This window comes from Anopheles maculipalpis, chromosome 3RL (genome assembly GCF_943734695.1).
Source record: "Anopheles maculipalpis chromosome 3RL, idAnoMacuDA_375_x, whole genome shotgun sequence".
Taxonomy (NCBI): Eukaryota; Metazoa; Arthropoda; class Insecta; order Diptera; family Culicidae; genus Anopheles; species Anopheles maculipalpis.
This window is the reverse complement of record NC_064872.1, coordinates 82,298,473-82,320,827: the sequence shown is the minus strand read 5'-3', so window position 1 is coordinate 82,320,827 and position 22,355 is coordinate 82,298,473. Positions and strand designations below refer to the sequence as shown.

At 40.4% G+C, this 22,355-nt stretch overlaps 3 protein-coding genes across 3 annotated transcripts in view; 2 read left to right on the top strand and 1 right to left on the bottom strand.

Annotated features, from left to right (window-relative positions):
• LOC126562624 (terpene synthase) overlaps positions 1-3,929 on the bottom strand; it is a 224,574-nt gene extending 220,645 nt beyond the window's left edge. Inside the window, exon 1 of the mRNA XM_050219179.1 lies at positions 3,926-3,929. The gene's annotated coding sequence lies outside the window, so the exon portion shown is untranslated. The remainder of the gene's footprint in view (positions 1-3,925) is intronic.
• The window catches only part of LOC126562334 (serine protease inhibitor 2-like), a 388,794-nt gene that overhangs the window by 297,334 nt on the left and 69,105 nt on the right, over positions 1-22,355 (top strand). The gene's annotated exons all lie outside the window — the stretch shown is intronic.
• On the top strand, positions 9,905-14,483 carry LOC126561053 (beta-galactoside alpha-2,6-sialyltransferase 2). The gene is made up of 6 exons (XM_050217002.1): positions 9,905-9,989; positions 12,981-13,049; positions 13,117-13,846; positions 13,912-14,084; positions 14,150-14,247; positions 14,314-14,483. The coding sequence occupies exons 1-6, from the start codon at positions 9,905-9,907 to the stop codon at positions 14,455-14,457; spliced, it is 1,299 nt and encodes a 432-aa protein (XP_050072959.1). The 3' UTR covers positions 14,458-14,483.

Here is a 22,355-nt window from a genome sequence, read left to right as displayed (position 1 = left end):
GAAATAGGGCTAATGTTCAGGCACACACACACACACAGACTTACACAAGCACAGTAAGTTGTATAGTAAGAGGAAGTGTTTAAAGTTGCGCACCGTAAAGGTTTGACGTTTGATGGCGTATGTTAGTTTTGTTCGTTGTGATGTGAAGCGCCGTGTGTTGTTTTTTCCACCAGTGAAACAATTTTTATGTTAATGTTTTGTGTTGAGCCATTTTTGTACGCGTGGGTTCCATTTTTGAGACGAAAGGCAGGTGGTATAGGATGGTGAGAGTAAGTAACAACAAAAAAAAAAAAAACAAAAACAAAAACCTAAAATAAGGAAATCAACAACCAAAAACACAGACACACACAGACATCCAGAGACATACAAATGCTATAAAAAAACAACTACTAAGACGACTTAAACCGCAGGAATATGAGATGTAATCTAGTTTTTATTGAACCTTTCTCCAATAGCGGAATCCACGCCAATGCTAATATAGCGCACGTTACACACATACACACATAAACACATATGGACACTTTCCGCTCATCCAAACAACGCATACATTCATACTAGTATATTATCTCTTTAAACCTTTGCTAGCCTAACAAAACGTTGTTGGGAATGGAAGGTATGAAGTCCAGTTTTGGCAAAACAAGTTCAGTAAAACAAACACGCTATGCATTAGAAACGAATTGGGAAAGAAACGGAGAGAGAGAGAGAGAGAGAGAGAGAAAGAGAGGAAAAGAGAAATAGAACAATTGGAAAGCAAAGAAAACAAAGCCATGGAACATGGAACAAAACACACCTAACAAACCGACATGCAAAAAAAAAAGGGAAAACAACTGGAAATAACAAGCACACCAAACATAGAACGTGACCTCTAGCAAGCGAACGAAACACGGCAAATAGAAGGCAAAATAAAACTAGAGTGATCAAAGCATCAGAAAAACAGCTTTCACCCTGTAGGTAGTGCTTACCCCTTTCCAGCGGCTAGTAAGCGACTGCACAAAGGAGGAAGCGGCTACAAAAGGGCGATGTTGGAGACAGGCACACCAGACACATTACACACAACATTTGCGAGGAAATTGCCAAATCGGGCAGAGCTCGAGAAAGAAAAAACAAACTGTTTATAGATAAATTAAGTCACACCACTATTATAATTAGTCCGTCAATTTTTACAACAATTGTTGTTAGGTAATTGCATAATAGAAAAAGGCTGTTTGGGTGTTTTACGGGCTGAACGCATCGCCTGCAACATGTTATTGACAAAGACAACGTACGCAGAGCGCTACGAAAATGGAAAACTGGAAATGAAAAAGAAAGTGGGAGAAGAAGAGAAAGAGAAAGAGAAAGTGAGAGAGGGATTGAGAGAGAAAGAGTAAGGGTTTTTCCATCCACTTGTTGATAGTAAACAGATAGAATGCACCATCGGTATGCGTTGGTGGGAACACTAAAAGCAATTGGATGACAGTAGAGAGCTGTCAACGCGCATCTATCACCTCTTAACAGTAGCTAAAGATGGGAAAAATCCTGCTTAAAGCAGGATTCACGTCAAATTCCAATTTTCAGCATTACCGAAGTTCTAGAACTAGCAGCCTAATGTAGTTTGAGGTCAGAATTCTACGGGAATTTATTTTAAAAATTCTATATTTTGGAATACTTTGGACCAAAAGATAGAAAACAGTTTATCAATCGGTAACAAAACCCCTTAAGGGGCTAACTTACTACACTTTTACTTCATTTCTTTCCCTCTCTCTTGCTCTCTCACACTTTCTTTAACACCGCTTTTTGTGGCTTTTTTTCATAATTTCTCTTTGTCTCAGTCTCTTTCTCTCTCTCTTTATCGCTCACTCTATCTTTCGCTCTTATTCTTTCACTAACTCTGCCACGCTGTCTGTAAAACAGAATTTCCACACTTTCCATAAACTGTGCAGTTGAGAGGAAAACGGAATACTCTTACGAAACAAAATGGCATCAAAAGAATACACAACTAAACACGAAACAAACCAAACCTATGGACATCAAATGAGAAAATTCGAAATCTTACCAACAAAATATAAAACCAAAAACACAAACAATACAATCACATACCACTACATTCAACCAATTGTTACATGTTCGAAGAGACACACTTTTTAGCGCTTATCGAAAGCAAAAACAGAGACCTAAACCAACATAGAAAGGAAAGTATGGGTGTAAAATGGGTAAACGGTAGAGTGAAGCATGAATGAGTTAGGCAACAAAAAAAACTACAAAAACTGAAAGAATAAACAGGCAAACAAAGTCTCTGCGAAAAAAAAATTATAATCAATAGTTGTTAAATATAAATGTGAGATTGTAGCGAAACCAACAAACAAAACGAGAACAGTTAGAGGAAGAAAACTTCGCCAAAGCAAAACTAACAAATAACCGGCGGAAGGTGTTGCCAATTGCCGATTGGCAGGCGAACATTAAAGCTAACTTCTTCGAAACTATTGCTAGTACTAGTACGAAGTTTTTCGGGTTAACTTGAAGAGAATTAGCAACAAAGAAAGAAAAAGAAAGAAAAAAAAACAAAACAAACGTTAGAGCGGTGAGGGAGTGATACGAAAGACTCAGAAACAATGGAGAAAGCATGGTGAAAGTATCACAAAACAAAACAAAACATTTAAAAAAACTGACGAAACAAGTAACAAACGATTAACATACCAGAAAACAATAAATATAAATGATGAAAAACGAAGCTATTGCGGTTTGATGCGGTGAATATATGCAAGGCACGCGATGATGCGAGCGAATGTAGCAGCCCGTGGGGACGTATGGGTAAAAGAAGCGGAAGAAGCAGAAGAAAAATAAACCAAACAAACAAAGCAAACATAGTGTCGTTTGTAAGCAAACAAAAGTGAATTAAACTACGAATTAATTACAAGCGTCTTCAGGAAGGAATAAATCGTTGAATTTAAACAAAAATCGTCTGCACGCGTCACGAGTACAGGAAGAAAGATGCGGTAAAGATAAGTAGAAATAATTAAGGAAGAAAAAACAGAAGAAAAACGAACGAGCCAGCACACATTCAACACTGTAACAAAGCTCCTTAGTAAAAGGTGACGAGCGTGGACACAACAAAACAAACACATTGACAAAACAATGGTCACCCATCAAAGGATAGTTTAGGAAAGGAACAATAGAAAAAAAACAAACACACACACACACACACACACACACACACACACACACACACACACACACACACACACACACATACACACACACACACACACACACACACACACACACATACAAGACACAAAGGCACAGAGATACTCATTAATAAGGTTTGAAAAGAAAAATCCGAAACAAAAACAAATAAACAAAAAAAGCAGACTACTCGTGTTGACAAATCGAAGCCAATCAATACTCCGATGAAGGTGGCCTAGGATGGTGGCAGGCCTCCAAGGGTAGCAGAAAAATTATTATTCTAATAACGATAGCGAAATTGTCGGACGCACGCTGTCGACGAGGGACGTCAGTTAGGTAGCGTTTAGTAGCCATAATGGTTGAAAGAGGACTCGGCGAGATCCAACCTTAGCAGAAAATCCCACCCGAATCGTTAGTAATTGAAGCATGTGTAACACTTACCCAAAACCAAACAACAAAACACACAGCAACCCCGATCTTACACACGGGGCAAGCCACGTGGGAGCGTACTGCCTGACAGTTAGTATTTAGAAAGGTTGGACAGCGAATCGTGACAGGCTTGTTCTGAATTGATATTATAATTTCTCCCGTCTGGTCTGTAAGACGCCCTTCAAGCACGGTGTGTATGTGTGTGCAAGGGTGTGTTAAAGGCGGTGATGATGAATGCTAGGCTAAATGAACACACAATTAATTTTGCAGTGAGCGCTCCTTCCAATGTCTCCAACGTTTTCGCCGCTTCGTTAAGGCGCAAGTCATTTGGTACGTTGTTGTAGACTGGCTAGTGTTTAGCGGGTAAGAACGCTGGGTGCGTACGATAGGCGAGGTATCGATTGAACCAGTATTATAAACACCCTTCCAGTCGCCATTTTCCCCTAACGGGGGTCGGAGATAACTCGACCGACCCAAACGTTCGATCCGAACCGATCGTTCGATGGGTACGAGAGATCAACCAAAACCAAAACCAACCAACCAAGTATCATTACCTAGCGTTGTACAGATTTGAAATTGGGGCACACCAAATAATAAATGATCGCGTACGGTACACACGGGTTCGAGGTAAATGCAAAACGAAAGAAGCGAACAAGATTAGCTGAAACAGGAAGTGACGCGAGAACGACACGTTAACTACAATCCAAAAACACTAAAACACACACACAAACATGCATACTCACCGTCGTTGGCACGCACGAACGTAAAGCTGCAAAACATAAACCACCAAACAAAACAAGCAACATTCTGCAACAGGTGAGCGGCGAAGATGTTTGTACAGTAGATGATGTAGAAATTGTTTCCGCAAAATGTATAACCACTACCAAAAATGGATACAACAAAATGCTCTGTTATTGATAAATAAATCGAAAAGAAAAATCGAAAAAAATGCATCAACAAACAAAAAACTCTATCTCTCTCTCTCTCTCTTCCTATTTCTCATCCATATGCAGTTTAATGTGCGGACCTCGATTTGGGCAACGCGTTTTGCGGGGCGAGTGAGAAAATACGTGGCCAGTCAGCATAAACACCATTTTCTAGCCCTTTTGCACCTGCACACACACACACACATATGATGCGTTTTATGATCTTTGGCAAACAATTTCCTGGTGATCAGTAACACCGGTGCTTATAGCCTTTAAATTTGAGTTTTTCTTTTGCCTTTGCCCACGTTCCGGAAGGGACCGTTGCACATCGCTTTCCAACAGATGCGTCACTTCCTTGGCTTAATTTCACGATTACTATCTACTGAACTGCTGCAATCGCTAGATATCCATTTCTTGCAATAGCCAATCATTAAAAGCGCTCGCTGATAAAGCAAAAACCCAACCAAAACCAAACAAACAACAGGTAACGAAACATCAAATAGTGTAATAGCAATCGATACCGGCACACGGGATGGAACGGTATCTATTTAGATAATTACAAAACTAGCGTCGAATCGAACCGAAGCATCCAGTGGATTGGGGGTTTTATTTTGGATGGCGAGGAATCGAGATAACAAAACAAGAAAAAAACAGAAAAAAATTAAAACAACAAAGTTTAGGTGAACGTTTAGGGCGACCACTTTTGAGTCTAAAATTGAGACGATTTAAAGTGAAATGAGCGTGTGAATGAACTTACTAAAAACAGACGCATACACACATTCGAAAGATCATCACCAAGAAATGACGGGAAAACAATTTTAACAAAATTCTACCAATAGCAACACAGAAAAAAAAAACAACAAAAACTCGTACCGTAGCAAAACAAAACAATACACGTGTTACTGGACATTAATTAAGCGTAAGTAAGCAAAATAGTGGAAAAGGATTGCAAAATATGAAACACGAAAGCAAGTAAAAACAAATTGTTAAGAAAAAAAAAGTTATCTAATTCTACTGGAGAACAAAAACCCAAGACAAAACAAAACCATTGAAAGCACGAAATGAAAGGGCACGTTATAGGACAAGTAAGGAGAGGCCGTAAGCAAAAACAATACAAAACCGAATAAAGAGCGTAAGAAGTGGGAAACAACAACAGCATAACATTATTGTGTAAAACTAGCATTGGGTGGGTGAAAAGGAAGTGAGGAACAAACAAGCAAAATGATACAAAGAAAAAAGAAACAAAAATAAGCAAACAAAGGTTAAACAAGAAGGAATGAAAAACGAAACAAACAAAAAAACAAAATACGTTAGGAAACAGTCAAAAAAACAAACACTGTAGTCTGTAAGCAAAATGAATAACACATGAGAAATAAAGAGGGGAAATAGCATTTAGAAATCGAGTAATGCCAAAATGGGGAGGGAATAAAACGGAACGTAACTAACACATTTAAGAAAAATCAGTCACACAAACACGCACGCAGTTCTAGTGGCCGATCTCATCGAAATTGGATCGGTAAGCCCAGGAGCAGAAAATTAAAACAGAAAATTCCTTGCCATTGAGTCGGTCAAAAGGTCAAACAGTGTTTGTGTTTGGTTGGCAACATGTTTCGGGGCTGTTTTAATGACGTTTATGTGTCGAGCAATTGAAACGTATCTGGTAAAGAATGAGGCAGGAATAGCATGGCATGGCAATACGATTTGTTCGACACAATTTGAAAGTGAGACGAATAATTCCGACCGTTAAGGCCGATAAACGATCTCGATCTTAGGATGTCCCGATGCCCACGCTCTGCTCCAGTGATCTGATCCTTGTTAGAAAAATTGCCACAACCGTTCCCAACAACTTCTTCACGCACCGGATGCAGACACATCAACACACAATTGCACGCACAGACACACAAACACACACTGCACTGTACGCACTCGTACACGCAAAACATTGTTATACACCGAGCAGGTGTACACGAGAGTATTAGGTGCGGTATTAGGCGCCCGCTCCGGCGAAACAGAAAAAGAAAAACAAACTCAAAACATCAAATGTTACGGCCTTACGAAGGCATGCGCACCACTAGCAAAGTATGCGGACAGTTATGAACAGCTTTCGTGCACGCCGCTTCGTTTAATTTCTGCTATCTGCTGCACTGGGTGCTTCGCCTGGTACAAACCCGCTGTTGCATCTTCCAAACACTTTATAGTCTACTGCTGCAACGCGCTGTAGAATTGTTGTATCCATTTGTACACATGAGCATTGTTGATCTTTGTTGAGCTGATCTAGCGAATAGAGAATTAAGTTTTTTTTAACGAAATCGTTTGCACTTGCGTTACGTTTGTACTTGCAAAAGGGGACTGGTTGAAAGAGTGTAGTCAACAACCAGGGTAATGGGCAGCAACTAGAAAAATTGGTAAACGAACCTGGAACAATACCAGTGTTACCTGTTTGCCAATAGAGTGCAGGTGGATCGTTGTTGATTGACAAAACACGACAGAAACAGATAACACAATCACATAGTCGAGGCTAGATCAAATAAAACACACCAATTTTATGCGAAAGTAACGAATGCTAGATGCTAGCGGAAAACACAAAAGTTAAACACACATTTCTTAGTTCGATCTTTATCTTTAGCTTATCAAATTGTTTGTTGTTTTTTTTTTTCATCACATCTAGAAACAAGACAGAGTTCTTTTTTATATACTGTTCATGATAAGAAAGCAACACTTAATCGATTTAAGCAAATCAGTATAGAAGAAGAAAAGAAAGCCCAAGAGAAACGATGTATTACGTAAAAATCGAAAAAAAAAAACAGATAACACAAGTAATTTGAGTACGAAGGAAAACAAACACACACAAGTTAATAGAATTTAACAGTTACAAAAGTTAATACAAGGAGAACACATTCACCGAACATACGGGAAAAGTAACCAAGAGAACGGGCAATTGAAAACAAACAAAACAAACGAAAAACAAATCGAGCAAACGTACACTTACCAACCAAGGTAGTGCATTTGAAAATGGGTAACTGAAACACACAAACAAACACACTCAAAAACCAGCAGGTGCGGAAAATCAATTAGTTTAACTAATGATCAACTAATTGGGCAGCAGGCGCATGGCACCGCAAAAACCAAACAAAACCAAATCCACGTAAATACCCCGTTCTTGCCAAACGCCAAACGTGTAAAACAAAGTGAAAGGGTGAAAAGATAAAATGAAAACCAAGACAAAACAAAAACTTAGAACCGAAACGTGAGCCGGCGCGTAATATGGGCAAAGGAAATAAGTGAAACAAAACAAAAAGAAAAAAAACAAGCAGCAGCGAAAGGAGAAGCGTAACAAACGGAAGAAGAAAAACGAAACAGCAAAAAAAAGAGGAGAAACAAGAATATGAAAGTATTGAGGTATATAATTTGTTTATGATTTCTAGCGAAAACAAACAAAAAAAAAAAACAAAGACAAAAAACAAAAACTAATAAAACGAAAAAAAAGAAAGGAATAAAGTATTAATATCCGAAAATGAACAGAGTTTGTTTGTTTTTTCTTTTGCCTCGGTTCATTTTTCAAAACATTACACCGAAACCCTACCCTTTGTAGAACCTGACTATGCTGTGTATGTACGTGTCTGTACGTGTGATTCTGTATCTGTTTGTGCACTCCTGTCTGTTTGGTCTTCTCTAACTCTCTTCGTTTTCTCTCTTTCTCTCTCACTCTCTCCTTTTCTCTCTATTTATCTCTCTTTGTCTCTCTCTTTATCCATATTTGACACTGTGTTTGTTTGCTTTAGTATTTAGTTTTTCAGTCTTTCTTTTAACAACTCGTTGGTGTCGTGCTTTCCTAGTTATTTCTATTTGTTCATGTTTTCATGTGTATGTGAACACGAAAAATACATGGTTATGTTTTATCTTCTATTTTTTTGTCTTTAAATTGACCTTAACATATGTGATGAGTAACACCATATCGTAGTTTTTGATTGGTTTGCTGCGTGCCTCAAATGCATTCTCTATTCTCACTACCTATTTTATGATTGTCGTTTACCCTCTACAAAACCATTTTCCACTTTTCCAGTTCTGTCTTGTACTAGCTCACATTGCAAGACGTAACACATAAAAATTAACACTACCAACACAAATATTAACGCTAGAAAAGGAATAGCAAACTGCTTGATCAGATCAGATCCAAACTGAGCAAAAAATGGATAGGGACATTTGGAAGTTGGACAGGATAAAAGTTAACCGCAGCAATTGCTAGGAATGGGAAGCAAAACTGCCATCTAAGATTTGTTTATCAAACTATCGTAGACAGTCTACAGTAGCGTGTCAAAACGAGGGAAAAAAAACATTGAACTAAATAACAAAAACAAAAACTAAAAATGTATAATGAATATTTAGGTTTAAAACAAAACGCCTCACGTCGCGAAACATAGTCCGCAAAAAGACAATACAAGCAGCTGGTCTGTCTGTTTCCTGTCTAATGCATGTTTGATGTACTCAAACAGGAGTTCGGTTCGGTTTTCAGTGATATGAAAATAGGAGAGAAAGAAACATGTTGAAAACATTGCTATTGAAACATAATAAATATTTCATTTGTAAAACCATGTTTGGTTTAATTCTTCCTTAACGAATAGATTTCTCTCAAGCAGGAAATTTTATATTTGATTACAAATCTATAGTTTTGATGTGTATCAAAACACGTTCAACGTTAAAAAACCGAAACCACTTCTATGTGTAGACGTGTGTGTCTTGCTTCTTCAATCTAGAAGTGTAAACTGTATGCACGTTAAAAATGCAAAATAGAAATCGTACTAGTACTTCAGACAGGAAGGAAGAAGATGCTCGTTCGACCGTTAGTAGTTCACATCACTCAATGCTGTTGCTTTCGATTGCTCCAGAAGATGAACACATAAACCCGGTCCGGATGGAAAGGCATAGCAGCAAAACGGAAGAAGAAGAACGTAAAAATTGACTAACAAAGCAAACTGCACAACAAAACAAAAGAACTATATTAGGCCTTAAAATGCAATACATAATATTTTAAAAGTAGTTGTGATAAAAAGTGAAGTAAAACCAGAGCAAAACAGTGTAAACCAAGTGTGAGCGAGAATGCCAAACCGAAAAGAGCGTCACACAGTTGACGACTAGACACGGTACGCCACGGTTCGAAGTACTTGCGAACCCGAGCTGGCTAGGCTGTTGCGTGTGCATGTAACAGCACCTTCTTGCGTGTTGTTCGTGCAAAATGAGAAGAAAAAGGTCTTCAAAGGCTTCACAGTATTGAACAGATTGTATGGGGGAAAAAGCAGAAAAATGAATAATAAAAAAAACTATTACAACTACTTCCGATCAACACGGAAAGAGAATAACTCGGAAAATTGACACACAAAACACCCACAATGATGTATGTAACGCAGCACAATGTCGAACAGGTGGCGTACAGCAAACATGCAGCAACGCAAGCTGGTTCCCCGTTGAAGAATTGTAACACTAGCATGTAGTAGATGGTATGTTGAATTGTATTTAATAGTTAACATGGATAGTTGCCTATAGTGAAATTGGAAAACGAGAGACAAGTAAAGTAACAACAACAAACATAAAAATAAAAACGACAAACCCAACCAATGGATGAGATGTTTATTAGCAAACACGTAACGTAAGCGGGATGGCCTCTCACGTTTGCTTTTTTGGTAACCGTCATATGTTATCCGTTACGAAACCGTTTTTTCTTTTACGTGTTAGTACAGTGTATGTTATAGTGCGAGTCCTTTTTGTGCGAGTGCGTGCTGTGCTGTGTTGATGCACTGCGAATGCACGAACTAATAAACTAATGTTTAGCGTACCTAAAACTCATAACACTGTTGTAGTGCTGATCGCCATTGTGGCAGTGTAATATTACCTAATAAATAAACAATAAAGAGTCTCTAAGAACTAACCATTTAAGGGTGGCGGGCGGTGGTAGTGGCGGGATGTTAAGGATTTCGAGTCGCCGGTATGCATAAGCTGCACCTGCATGTTATGCAATTCAAACCAGTTTTCCATTGTCTCCCGGCTGGCGCTAGTGAATCCTTTGAAAGGAAATGAAGTGTAGAAAATGAAGAAAATAAAGCAGAAAACAATGTTTAACATAATGCTAAAACAAACAAAAAACTTACCCTTGTAATGCGAAATGAAATGAAACAAACAAACAAAAAAAGCGGATAAACAGTTCACTGGGAGTATTTAGAAGAAAAGTTGTTGAAATGAAGCATGCTTTTAGGTATTTTTATTGCGGCAAAGTAAGTGGCAAGCGTGGTTGGCTCCGTACAGCCGTTCCGTTCGCATCTCTGACCACCTCAAACAAGGTGACTGCTCCAAGCTGCAACAGGAGAAAGGGTAGGATTCAACAAAAAGAAAAAAAAACTTAAATACAAAATCACATAACACACGCGCGCACACATTTCAAACACACACAAAAGCAGTTCGTGCACAGCATTTTCAAACGTAAATCACCTACGAAAATCGCTCTAGTGTAACTAGTTCTTATACACGACATTAACGAAAACCCACAACACTTTACAATCTCACTCACTATCAATCTCTCTCTAAAGCACAGCAAAAGGCTAAAGTGAGCGTTACACCGAGGTTTTAGACAGTTAGCAAAGCTAAGGTAACGATCAAGCGCATGTAGAATTACAATACGAGCAACGGTACTCAAAAAAAAAAAAACAACTTCACAACAAAAACACAAACAAACACCCACAGGAAAACAAAACGCAACATAAACCGCAGCCGGAGTGCATCATAGTGAAACACACGGAGACAGAGAACTACGGGGAAAAAAAGGGGAAGGGGGTGAACAATGGGAAGTACTTGTACAATTGTGACATAGTAAATCGTAACGAGTAGATATAATCTAATTCACGATTCTCTGTACGAAGAAAGCTAACTAGAATTTAATGAATTCACTATGTAGAAAGACGTAGAATAAAGATAATATATGAATTACAACATGAAAATAAATACAATCCTCAAAGTCTATTTTATTCGTCGGGGTGTTTGAAAAGGTAGTAATCTAGTATTTTTCGATTAAGGTGTCTCAGTTCTTTCAACAGTAATGAAAGAATTTGGTTTGATAACGTGATTTTCAATTTTTCGATAACTTTTGCATACATTCTTGGAATATATTGGTTTGGTTCAACAGTTTTGGCTCAAGACCGTATATTTTTATTCATTTTATTTTGGTTTTCATTTACTCTGTTCTTTTCCTGTGACTTATTTTTCCATTTTCTCCTTGTTCAAATTCACTTTCTTTTTCTGTTCTCCCTTTGATTCTGTTAGTTTTTCTTCAGGTATATATGTTTTTGCTTTTTTAGTCCACTAAAATCTTCCTAATCTTTTTCTAATTAATCTTTCTTTTCTTCTTGGTATAATTTATAATATTTTTTGATTTTTTTCGTTTCTTTCCTTCTTTAGTTTCTACGATTCACTCAGTTCTGATTTATTTTTCACTTTGCACGATTACTTTACGTCTTAGATTTCTATTTGTTTCTCCATACCGACCTTTTGTAAATTCCCATTACAACAATAATCAAAGACTTTTTTTAAATTTTTAGTTGGATTGTTGCAATACAAATTTCTTCAATCCCTTTCTCAGAAAGACAACCGTCATAAAATCTACTCAAATATTTTCAAAAGCTGAATCATCGTCATATCCCTCCCAGGAACACGTTAAAGCTAGGTGAGGTAGGTAGCAAGCTGTTGCTCTTGAAAATCGAGCCTAAAAACCCTAGCCCAAAAAAAAAAAACGAGAACACACATCCACCGTGGAAAGCAAAGCGCCTGCGCACTACTGATGCTCATCCAGGGCGTACTTGTGGTCGATTTTACGAGTTCGATAGTTCATTTATCTCGGTCCATCGGTATGGGCTAGACATCGTTTACGTCGGTGTAAACATAGCAATTTACACTTGTTGACAGTGAATTTCGGGAGAAGTAATGGCTTTGTGCTTTTTCACGTACCATGGGAGCTTAGTTCAGTGAGAATGGTTTTTTCGGTGTGATAGACAGGAAAGATTGTGGTGATAATTCAACGAGAAACCGTGAGAAGAGCTTTTACACTGCCCATTAGAAGCTAAGCGGTAAGGCGGCAAGGGGTTTAATGTCAAAAATTACTTTTTTATATAGATTTGATTGATTAATAAATAGATTTGAATCCATTTTATTGTATTTTTATTACACAAGATGCGTTGTTTCACAGCTTGAAAACAATTGCATGAAGGCTATTTATGCTATGGTTTAGCATTTGCACGACCTAAAAGAAAACGCCGACAGGAGTAAAGCGCATTGCATACATTGAGGGGTTTATCTTTTACGCCGACTGCTTGGCGTTATTGAGCTATTGCAATGATTTAGCACTCAATGATTCATTTTCTTCTTTTTCTGTTGATTATGAACATTTGTGAATATAACCAACATTTCTATACGAAAAACTAGGGATTCACCTGGCATACTCGATGAAGACCGTAATAGAATTTTACACACTATTCGCATTCATTTGCACGTGTAAGTAAACCCATCTCTGGTCAGGTTACAGATAGCTCTAATTAAACCATTATCAATCTTCCTCCAGTATCGCAAGCTCTCGAGAGACGAAGTGTCTTCTACGTCAAACACAACTCCACCGAAAAGACGCAAAAGTCGGTTTCATCCAGCGATGAAAAACCAACCCTCTGGCTCAAGGATCACGATGCACCACGGATACGACCGCATTTCAGCCTGACTAAAACGTCCAATTTTTTGTTCGACCTAAACCGGTACCGCTGCGGCGAGCCGGTAAATGCTGACTGCATCAATCGAACGGTGCTGTTCCGAACGAAAATCATTGGCGAGCTTCGGAAGCGACTGAAAGAACCGTTCACCGACGGTGATCACTATCAGGTGCGGTATGGCCGTCCGCCGGAACCAGTACCAAGTCCAGTTTGTCGGATGGTACGGGCGAATGTGCGTGTACTATCCTGGAAGGAACCTCCCTTCACGTGGAATGAAATCGGTAGCTACCTGCCGACTACGCCATTGTTCGGTAACATCACTAACGGAAGCTGTGTCATCGTTGCCAGTGCCGGTTCTCTGAAACGATCGCAGCTTGGTTCGTTCATCGACGAGCACGACATCGTGATGCGGTTTAACCATGCACCTACGGAAGGGTACGAAGGGGACGTTGGCTCAAAGACAACCATCCGGGTTGTAAACTCGCAAGTCGTTACGAAGCCCGAGTATCGGCTGCTGACAGCACCACTGTTCCGGAATGTCACGATTGCTGCCTGGGACCCGGGCAAATACGATCAATCTCTCTCCGAATGGTAAGAACAAGAAAAGCTTTTGCGATTTGTGAAAATATAACGTTATTGTTTTTATTTTCTTGCAGGCTGGCCACGCCGGACTTTAATCTGTTCGAAAACTTTAAAAAGTTCCGCAGCAATCACCCACAGTCGAACTTTCACATCATCGATCCACGGAGTATCTGGCGAGCATGGACCGCTTTGCAAGACTTAACGCCAACACCAATACGAAAAAATCCACCAACATCGGGGTTTATCGGTAAGTTTTTCGTGAATTTTACTGATAACACCGTCAAATACTATTGTTGCCTCTACATTTTGTAGGACTTGGATTACTGATGCCTGTTTGTCGATACATAGACGTGGTGGAGTACATCCCGAGCACTCGCATGAACGGATTGTGTCATTACTACGATGACGAAGTAAGTTCCTTCCCATCTTTAGTCCTACCCGATTGCAGTTTACTAACAACACTCTATTCCCCTTAGCTTAACCTCGGCTGTACATTCGGAGCCTGGCATCCGCTGGCGGCCGAGAAGCTACTCGTCTTCCAAATGAACTCGGCCGATGACTACAGCGTCTTCCAGCAGGGCACCGTCCGCATACGTACCGACCAGCTTGACCGCTGCTAGAGAGCGACTACTTCCGGCACCTGTCCGATTCGACGCTCGTCGATGAGTAAGAAGCGGGACCGTAATGTCGAGACGAGGGCGCAGGCCGGCTAAATGTCGTCGCTGGTGCGAAACAATTAACAACGGCACGAATTAATTAAGCAATTCAAATCGACAGCTGAGGTCAGGACGGCGCGTGCCTCGTCTGCGAGCCGTCGGCATTAGACATTCCATCCGGCGGGTGTGTACTGCTCACCATGCCCATACTCGCTGCAAAAAAAAAGGATGTGTGCATCAAGATTAGAAATAAAGAAACCATGGAGAGCAATGCGACGATAAACCAACAAATCAGTTCCCTTTCCTTCGCCTTCCTTCCCCCTCTTTATGTCTTCCCCTCGCAGGAGTGTGAGTGCATATCGAATGTCGATTGACATTTACACTCCCAAGCAGCTGTGGCACGAGGGCAGCAATTAAATGACCGCTGGAACGCTGGAGGAATTCGCATCGTTCATTCTCAGCACAGTAAACAAAAAAAAAAACGGGGCGCACTGTTGTCTAGGTGCTAATGCACTTGGTAGCTGCACTTCCCGGCTGGTGTGTGAAACCTTGCAGTTATTTATTACGCATTCTGCAGATCCTTCTAAAATCGTGTGGCAACGACCGCCACCGCTTATCACTCGGGTAACCCAGAGAAATGTTCAAGATTCCCATGTCACTTTGCTGAGGGTGTTTACAGCATTTCGAGAAGATTTACAGCCCGCAATATATTTGTGCTTAAATTTTTTACAACCGGAAACAAAGGAGCATGTATATGCTCCGCTTCTTAAGTAGCAGCAACCGGTGAATGCTGTTAATCGGGCTTTTATCGCTTGATCTGATCACGGGCACATGTGCCTTTACGCAGTCCGAACGTGCCGCAAGCCGCTCAAGGCACACCGAAAATACTGCACAAGATGCACCGCAGGCCGGTTTACGACATGAACTTGGCAAGTTTTACGAGTACTTTGTCGTTGGCCGTATGTGTGAGTGTTTTATTTTTTGAGGGGCTAGCTTGAATCAAATTGTAGCTAATTAGTTACAACACGTACGGGTGCCAAAATGAGCAGCTTTGTATGGAAGCTTTTAATATGAGGTTCAGTTCTGAAATTGAATGCTGACCTCAAAAACGATGAACTAAAGCCTCAATATACTCCGATGGATAATAACTCTTTTTATATATATTTTCTTGCTACTGTTACTTTTTTTATCATTTCTTGAACCTTTATTCCTATTTATTGACCAAATTTATAAATTTAGAGCATTTAATACAATGCTGAAAACGGAACTGATGTATCTATGTGAATCATTCCACGTTTTTCCCTTGCAAAATTTTTCATTCAAATGAAAACACTTCTTAAATTGTAACTGAGAGTTTACTGCCGAATATTTATTGAATCAGGAGTATGATTAATTTCAACGAAATCCATTTAATATCTTTTGCTGCACTTGGGTAAATCCCCACAAAATATTCGGCATGTTCTTGCTCATTCTTCAAGTGGAAATGTTCGCCCAAACTTTCCTTGATTCAGTGTCTTTCCATTTAATTAGTCGACGAGTTATGAATATCAATCCATTGGCTTAAGATTAAGATAGTCCGAATGAATCACCAGTTTAGGGAAGCGTTCATCCATGATCTGCTTCTCCCATCACGTACTTCAGATCGTGAGCAAGGGTTCAATGCTTGCGGAACAAATCTAAGGATAGCTGTTCAAACAAAACTCCTCGATTACAATGCAAGGACACTCGTCTATTGAGACGATCGCTACAAACCTGCAAGAACCCCTAATGAACACGGTTCCGTGGTAGCATGTTCTTAAGCGGGAAGTAAAAGAAAGCATTTCGATGCACGATACAATGCAGTCCATCCATGCGTGCGTGATGATGCATGGGAAAAGAATGAACCACATATCCGGTGTGGAGAGATGCCGACCAATATCTTCAACGTTCACCTGTTTTGTCAGAGAATCGAACGCGAATGGATGATTTATGAGTCTTTGTTTGTGATCTTCACTTTCTAGACGTACAGCCTATCTACAGTAGCATCGACACGCTTAGAGACAGCTGGAAGGTTTTTACTATTTCTGTTCTATTTTATGTGTGTGTGTGTCTTTTTTACACAAGCAGCGAACAATCGTCTGAATGCAACAGTTCCTTTGAAGTTGTTGAAAGTGCACTGCACCTTTTTTTTATTGATTTGTATACCAAATACTTCGGAACGGTTTGTAAGAACAGCTGTACAAAAAAAAAACTGTCACATCGCTTATCGTAACTGTCCCGTATGTCAGCATCACTCATTTGAGGGTAATTCCGTGCAGTTTAAATTTTTCACCATTCCTCAATTCTTGCCCGAGGCAGCATGTATAAACCACCCGTTCGGTGATTTGATTCCCTCCATGACGTCACCGATGTGTCAACCACTTTAGATGAGGGAATCTCGCCGCTCAAGGTGAATGTGAAAAACTACGTTAAAATGGTCACTCAACGCTTCACTACTCACAGGCGTTTCACTATAACAGCCATCGCTTTGCATCTCACATTGTGTTCAGCGCCTGTTGTCTGTTGTCTCCGTGTGTTATGGGAGATAAACAAAGGCTATAAGGGTGATTCTCCCTTTCTCACTGCTCTCACACGAACAAAACAGACCCGAGATCACGATTTGCCGGAGCGATGAACTATGGGGAGGAGCATTGAAAATGAAACACCTTTGATGGCTAAGTTTTTGAATAATGAGTTGAAACATATCATGGAAAGTTAATGATCCATTGCTGTAAAATTTTAATAACATTTGTGCAATATGTTAGCTGTAAAAATTTAATATAGAACTGAAAATCTTATAGTACCATTGATTTGAAGTTGTTGCAAATGTAGTTTGAAAATAAAATTATCGTTCAATATAATTTGTTTGATTTATTGAGTAGCAGTATGTGCATTCAACAATTGGTCGATAACATAACATATTTTTTTAAATTATTTAATATTGTTTATTTTGTTGATTTCAATTGATTTTTAAATTAAATTAATTTAAATGCCTTGTTTTGCAATGACTTTGAATTAATACACGTTTTCATGAACATAGCATTTAAATCCATTATATTCCGCATATAACTGGATTAAATAATTGAATTAAACAGCACTAACTGTAAAAAAGCAATTTTTACATGAACACTACGGTTTGCTGATGAAAGTTTTATGATTAAAATTTGTAGTATTTTTAGTATTTCTTTCAAGCGGTTTTATTACTTATAAAAACATGTTATTTTTTATTTGGAATTCCTAGAGAATTTTGGTTTCCATATTTTTTACGAGAGATGCATAACTTCTCCAACACTAAACCAGATCGTTCGTTACACAGTAAAAAAAAAATTACCTGCAACATTTAAAATACAGCAGCGAAAAAACAACGTGCAAAGATCTTTGCACACACATTCATTACTTAAATGTACATATAAAAAAACATTAGTCAACCACTTTCTACAATGTACACAAACGGGTTCATCAAACCAACTTCATTTCGAAGAATTCTCTAATAACAAATCAGAAAAAAATCCACTCACAAAACACTGACTCAAACCATTTATGGTGTCCAATTTGATCCGCATCGTACCACAGTGCACAACCCCCCGTTTGCTTCGAATCTCACATCGCTCGCTCGGTTTCTCTCACCGAGCTCGCACTCACCGTACCGTGCCGCGCACAAAATTCACCGGGCCCGAGAGATTTCCTTTTATAAATATGTTGCGCTCCGCGTTATCGAGCTTCAATAGATGGTGAGTGCCGTGCCGTTCCAGTAGTCGTGTCGCGTGTCCCGTGGCTCCATCGAATCGTTTCCGCTGGTTCCACAACAACAAAAAAAACACCCCATTCAAACTCCGGCACCCACAGTACACGGGTAGGACACAATAGAACATCGTGTTCTGCACGCAAGTCACCGTGCGGCTTAAGGGAAGCTACGGCCTCAGATTGGTGATTGGGTTGGCGTTGTTTTCGTTAGTGCTTGATTTTCGTTCAAAATTGTTATTCGGTGTCCAATTCTAATCGCTGTGCTCTAAAACCATTACGGTGCCTTGTGGTCGCTCCTCGTGTGTTGGTGTACATGTGTGGATGTGTTTGCATGTGTGTGGGTCCGTATTTTTGAAGATAATCAAGTGAATCAGTAATCTATTAGTGTGGTCAGTGTTGTCAGCCATTTAGTGCTACCGATTCCAGAGGCAGAGTTCAGGCTAACGCACTGTGACTCATACCGTCCACCGGGCTGCTCCATCGACGAACGGTGAGTTCGTCGCTTGCGGAGAGCGAAAGCAAGCAAGCGAAAGGCACGTGCGTTTCGAGTGAGTGATAGTTTACTACCTTCCAAGCCCAAAATCAGTGTCTTCCAGCGTGATTGTTGGTGATCCCGTACTCAGCGTACGAAAACATAGTTCCAAAATTGTCGCAACCGGTGCTTGTGTGATCGACTGGAACCGAAAAGCTGGAGCAAAAACCGTTGGCAAATTTACTTCTGCTTTCACAGAGGGTTACCCATTTATGCTGCTTGTTTGATGCGTGAATTCGTTACGAATCGTTTCATCATCGCCGGGCGACGATCGATCTGTCAAAACCCGCGCCGTCAAAGTATCGGAATCGTTCGTGCGTGGCGACAAATTGTCACCGAACGTAATTACACCGAGCGATAGAATCGGGCAGGTCGGGCAAGAGCAGAGCGTGCTGATGAAAATTGGTTGCTGCAAGCCCGGTGTTGCTCTGTTACGTGCGATATTATAACTCTGCCACTGTCATTGCCAATAGCCGGTGGTTTTGGTAGGGCAGCGTATGCAAATGAGACATCCATTCCGAAATGGTTGAAATAATTCGATTTGACATGAAAGCCGATATTTCGCGACGCTTTCGATGAGAGTTACGGAAGTCCGGTGCCGCACGGAATAGTTCGAATGAGACATTATGAGACAATGGTTCCAAAGAGCCATTCGGACAGTTGATGTCTAGTGGTATTAGAGAGAAAAAAAAAAACAAGACTGCACGATGGAATGACCACAATCAGCAACCTCCGCTGCACCTTAACAACGATAACCTCATTCGCTGTTCTATTCAAACAATCGCAGTGAGATAATATGGGCAGCAGCGCTGTTTCTTATCAGACAACCAAGTTTTAGCCACACTGGTTGAGTTGTGCTGCTATGTAACTATATTGTTTTCCTGGCTAGAATCCTTATTATCGAGAAAAGTTTTGTTTTCATACAAGGATTTTAATAAAATTCATTCTATGAATAACAAAACAATAGCAAAGCAATGTAGAACAATGTACATGCCAATCTACCGACCCGGTAGAAACTCCGAAAAATATGCCCAAACGACAGCCGTTACTATAGCGAAACACCCAAACATATTTGGTACTCCACAAAAAAAAAAAAAAAAAACCATTCAAAACCAAAACAGACATCAACTCCTAGGCTTTACGTACAAACAAACGTATAAAACTCGACGAAGCATGTTGCTATCGTTGTTTAGCCCTTGTTTTTTTTTTTTTTTTTTTACTACTGACGTTATTTTGTGACCGAACGCTGTTAAGCATCGTCTTACAAATCACCCTAGGAGTGAGTCTGAACACTCACACAGCACAAAAACAAGCTGCATTTCCCCGCCAGCTATTGGAATGATTTTGTTTTGATAAATTCTCGCCCTCCCACAGGCTCCCTCGTGGGAATATTGCTGACGATAGCGGGCCACTTTGAATTGAGAAAATGCATTCACACACCCGCCAGCAGCAGGTGCGAACGGGCGTAAACAAACCACATTTGTTAATCTCATTCCGGTAGAGTAATGGAGCTTTTGCGACGCCTCAAGCGATTGATGATAGCTCGCGCCACGATTGTGATTAATCGTATATGTAGTGTAAGTTCGAAAACATCGTCAACCTAGGTGTTACTATAGAGGATCGATCGTATGAGAACAAAAAACCTTCCTGTACTGCGCTTTCTTACAGCTCAGTGAGGATCATCGGTACGCATGCAAGATCTACTTTGCATGTCTACGGTGTGGTGCGATTTATCACACAAAACGTGACCCGTGCGTGTGATTCCATGCATGCTCCGAAGCGATGTTTCCGCTCACGCAAGATCGCAGTACCGATCGGCACGGTGCACCGGTTTTGCATGACTAATCTCGCTCAGCGTCAGCATCAGGCTCGGTCTCATCTCACGCAGCGCTACAGACACTCGTTGTTGTTCTCCATTTCCCAGCCCGCACTTTTTGTTTAGTATTCCACCTGACGCAGACGCGATCAGATTTGAATACTGTAGCCCTTTCATGCCCTTGAAGGGTGCGTTTTGGATGGATCGAAACCGTACCGGTACCGAAGAGTTACCCACCGTTACTTCCTTGAACCTGGCAACGGGAGCCCCCTCCTATCGGGCGCACTTTTTCGCTAATGATACGCTAAATATGGTTCACGACATCGGATCGTGTTGGCCGTGACTGGAAAACTTGATCCTCCCGTGCTGGTCGCGCTTCCGAGTGTGCCTTTTTCGAGCAGCGTACGTACCGATCACGGTCAAAACCGTACCACCGTGCAGGACGATGCTCCTATGACGATGCTTCTCACCAGCCAAACTCAGGCATCTTACGGTGTTTGCGCATTTTGGGCTGGAAGTTGGGACACAATTGGAATTCCGAAAACAAATTCATTTGGCGTTTGAAACTACAACTGAACCGACGTGCTGACGTCCTTCGCTCGGGGGGCAATTTGCGTGGTGTAAAGGCCCTTACAACGTCCAGGGTCCAGGTCTTGGGGCACTAACCACTTCTACTTCACTACGATGGGAAGGAAGAACAGCAAAAAAAAACTCCACTACCGACCTCCAATTCGCTTGGACGTGAAGATAATTTTTACACGGAATTAGCAAAATAATTTATTCCATTCCCGATAGTCGTGCCCGTGTCGGGTTCTTTGTATGCGGTCGGCGATGGATCATCTTCGAATATGGAATGGCGGGATAAGCAGGGGAGCGGCGAGTGTCAAGTGGAATAACGCACTAAACCACACGACCATCGGGGGTTAAGAGCTGCCAGCCGAAGGAGATTTGCACTGTCTGCGCACTGTAGATGACGGACCAGTGACAAGAGGCCTCGCACTGTTGATGACAGTGGCTAATTGTTATTTCTTTGTCTCACCTTACCCTCCCCAAGTTGTCTGCGATTTTATTATTACCCTCTCTTTACACATACACAAAGGCAAGATCACTCCCTTTAGGGGATAGTGCGTTATGGAAATAAACTCATTACTGGGCATTGAAGTGAGATTTTGTTTTCTTTTCCTTACTGCTTGTGTTAGCAAACGAAACCAAATCGAAGTTCCAACGGTTGTGTCTGGTCCGGCAGTGGTACACTAATAAATGGTTGAAAGATCTTTCTTTAATTAAGCACACTGCGTGGAAAGATTTCAACACGTTTTAAGATTCGAATTCAAACCATTGCCGACAAAAAATGTTCATTTCGCATCCCTCTATGTAACTTGAACTTCATATGAATTAAAGAGGACTGTTTTATTTTTATTTTTCAAATGAAGTATTTTTTTCTTAAAGCAATACTCTTATTATGGGACACAAAAGCAAAAAACAACTGCCTGTGCCTGTTGGACAGCGCCTTTACAACATACTCGCAAAGCGAACTGTTTGCATAGTTGCGATACTAACCACCAGACTTTAGAATAGATTAGATAGCAAGAATGCCTATCGGGACTCATTTTCGTGTAGGTGAGGCTTTCCATTTCGCAAGCTCTACACATTCTCGAGGCAACGATAAGATAGCGCACCAAGAGTTACGCTTGCTTTGCGTGCCCTAGCACACGCTGGACACACTCATACACATCTGCTTTTAAAGGTAGC

What these genes read in the sequence shown, in the direction of transcription:
- LOC126561053 (XM_050217002.1), top strand. Translation starts at nt 9,905, where the DNA reads ATGATGTATGTAACGCAGCACAATGTCGAACAGGTGGCGTACAGCAAA. An exon ending in TGGTTCCCCGTTGAAGAATT is followed by an intron (nt 9,990 to 12,980) that starts GTAACACTAGCA and finishes ACGAAAAACTAG; the next exon opens with GGATTCACCTGGCATACTCG. An exon ending in ATTCGCATTCATTTGCACGT is followed by an intron (nt 13,050 to 13,116) that starts GTAAGTAAACCC and finishes ATCTTCCTCCAG; the next exon opens with TATCGCAAGCTCTCGAGAGA.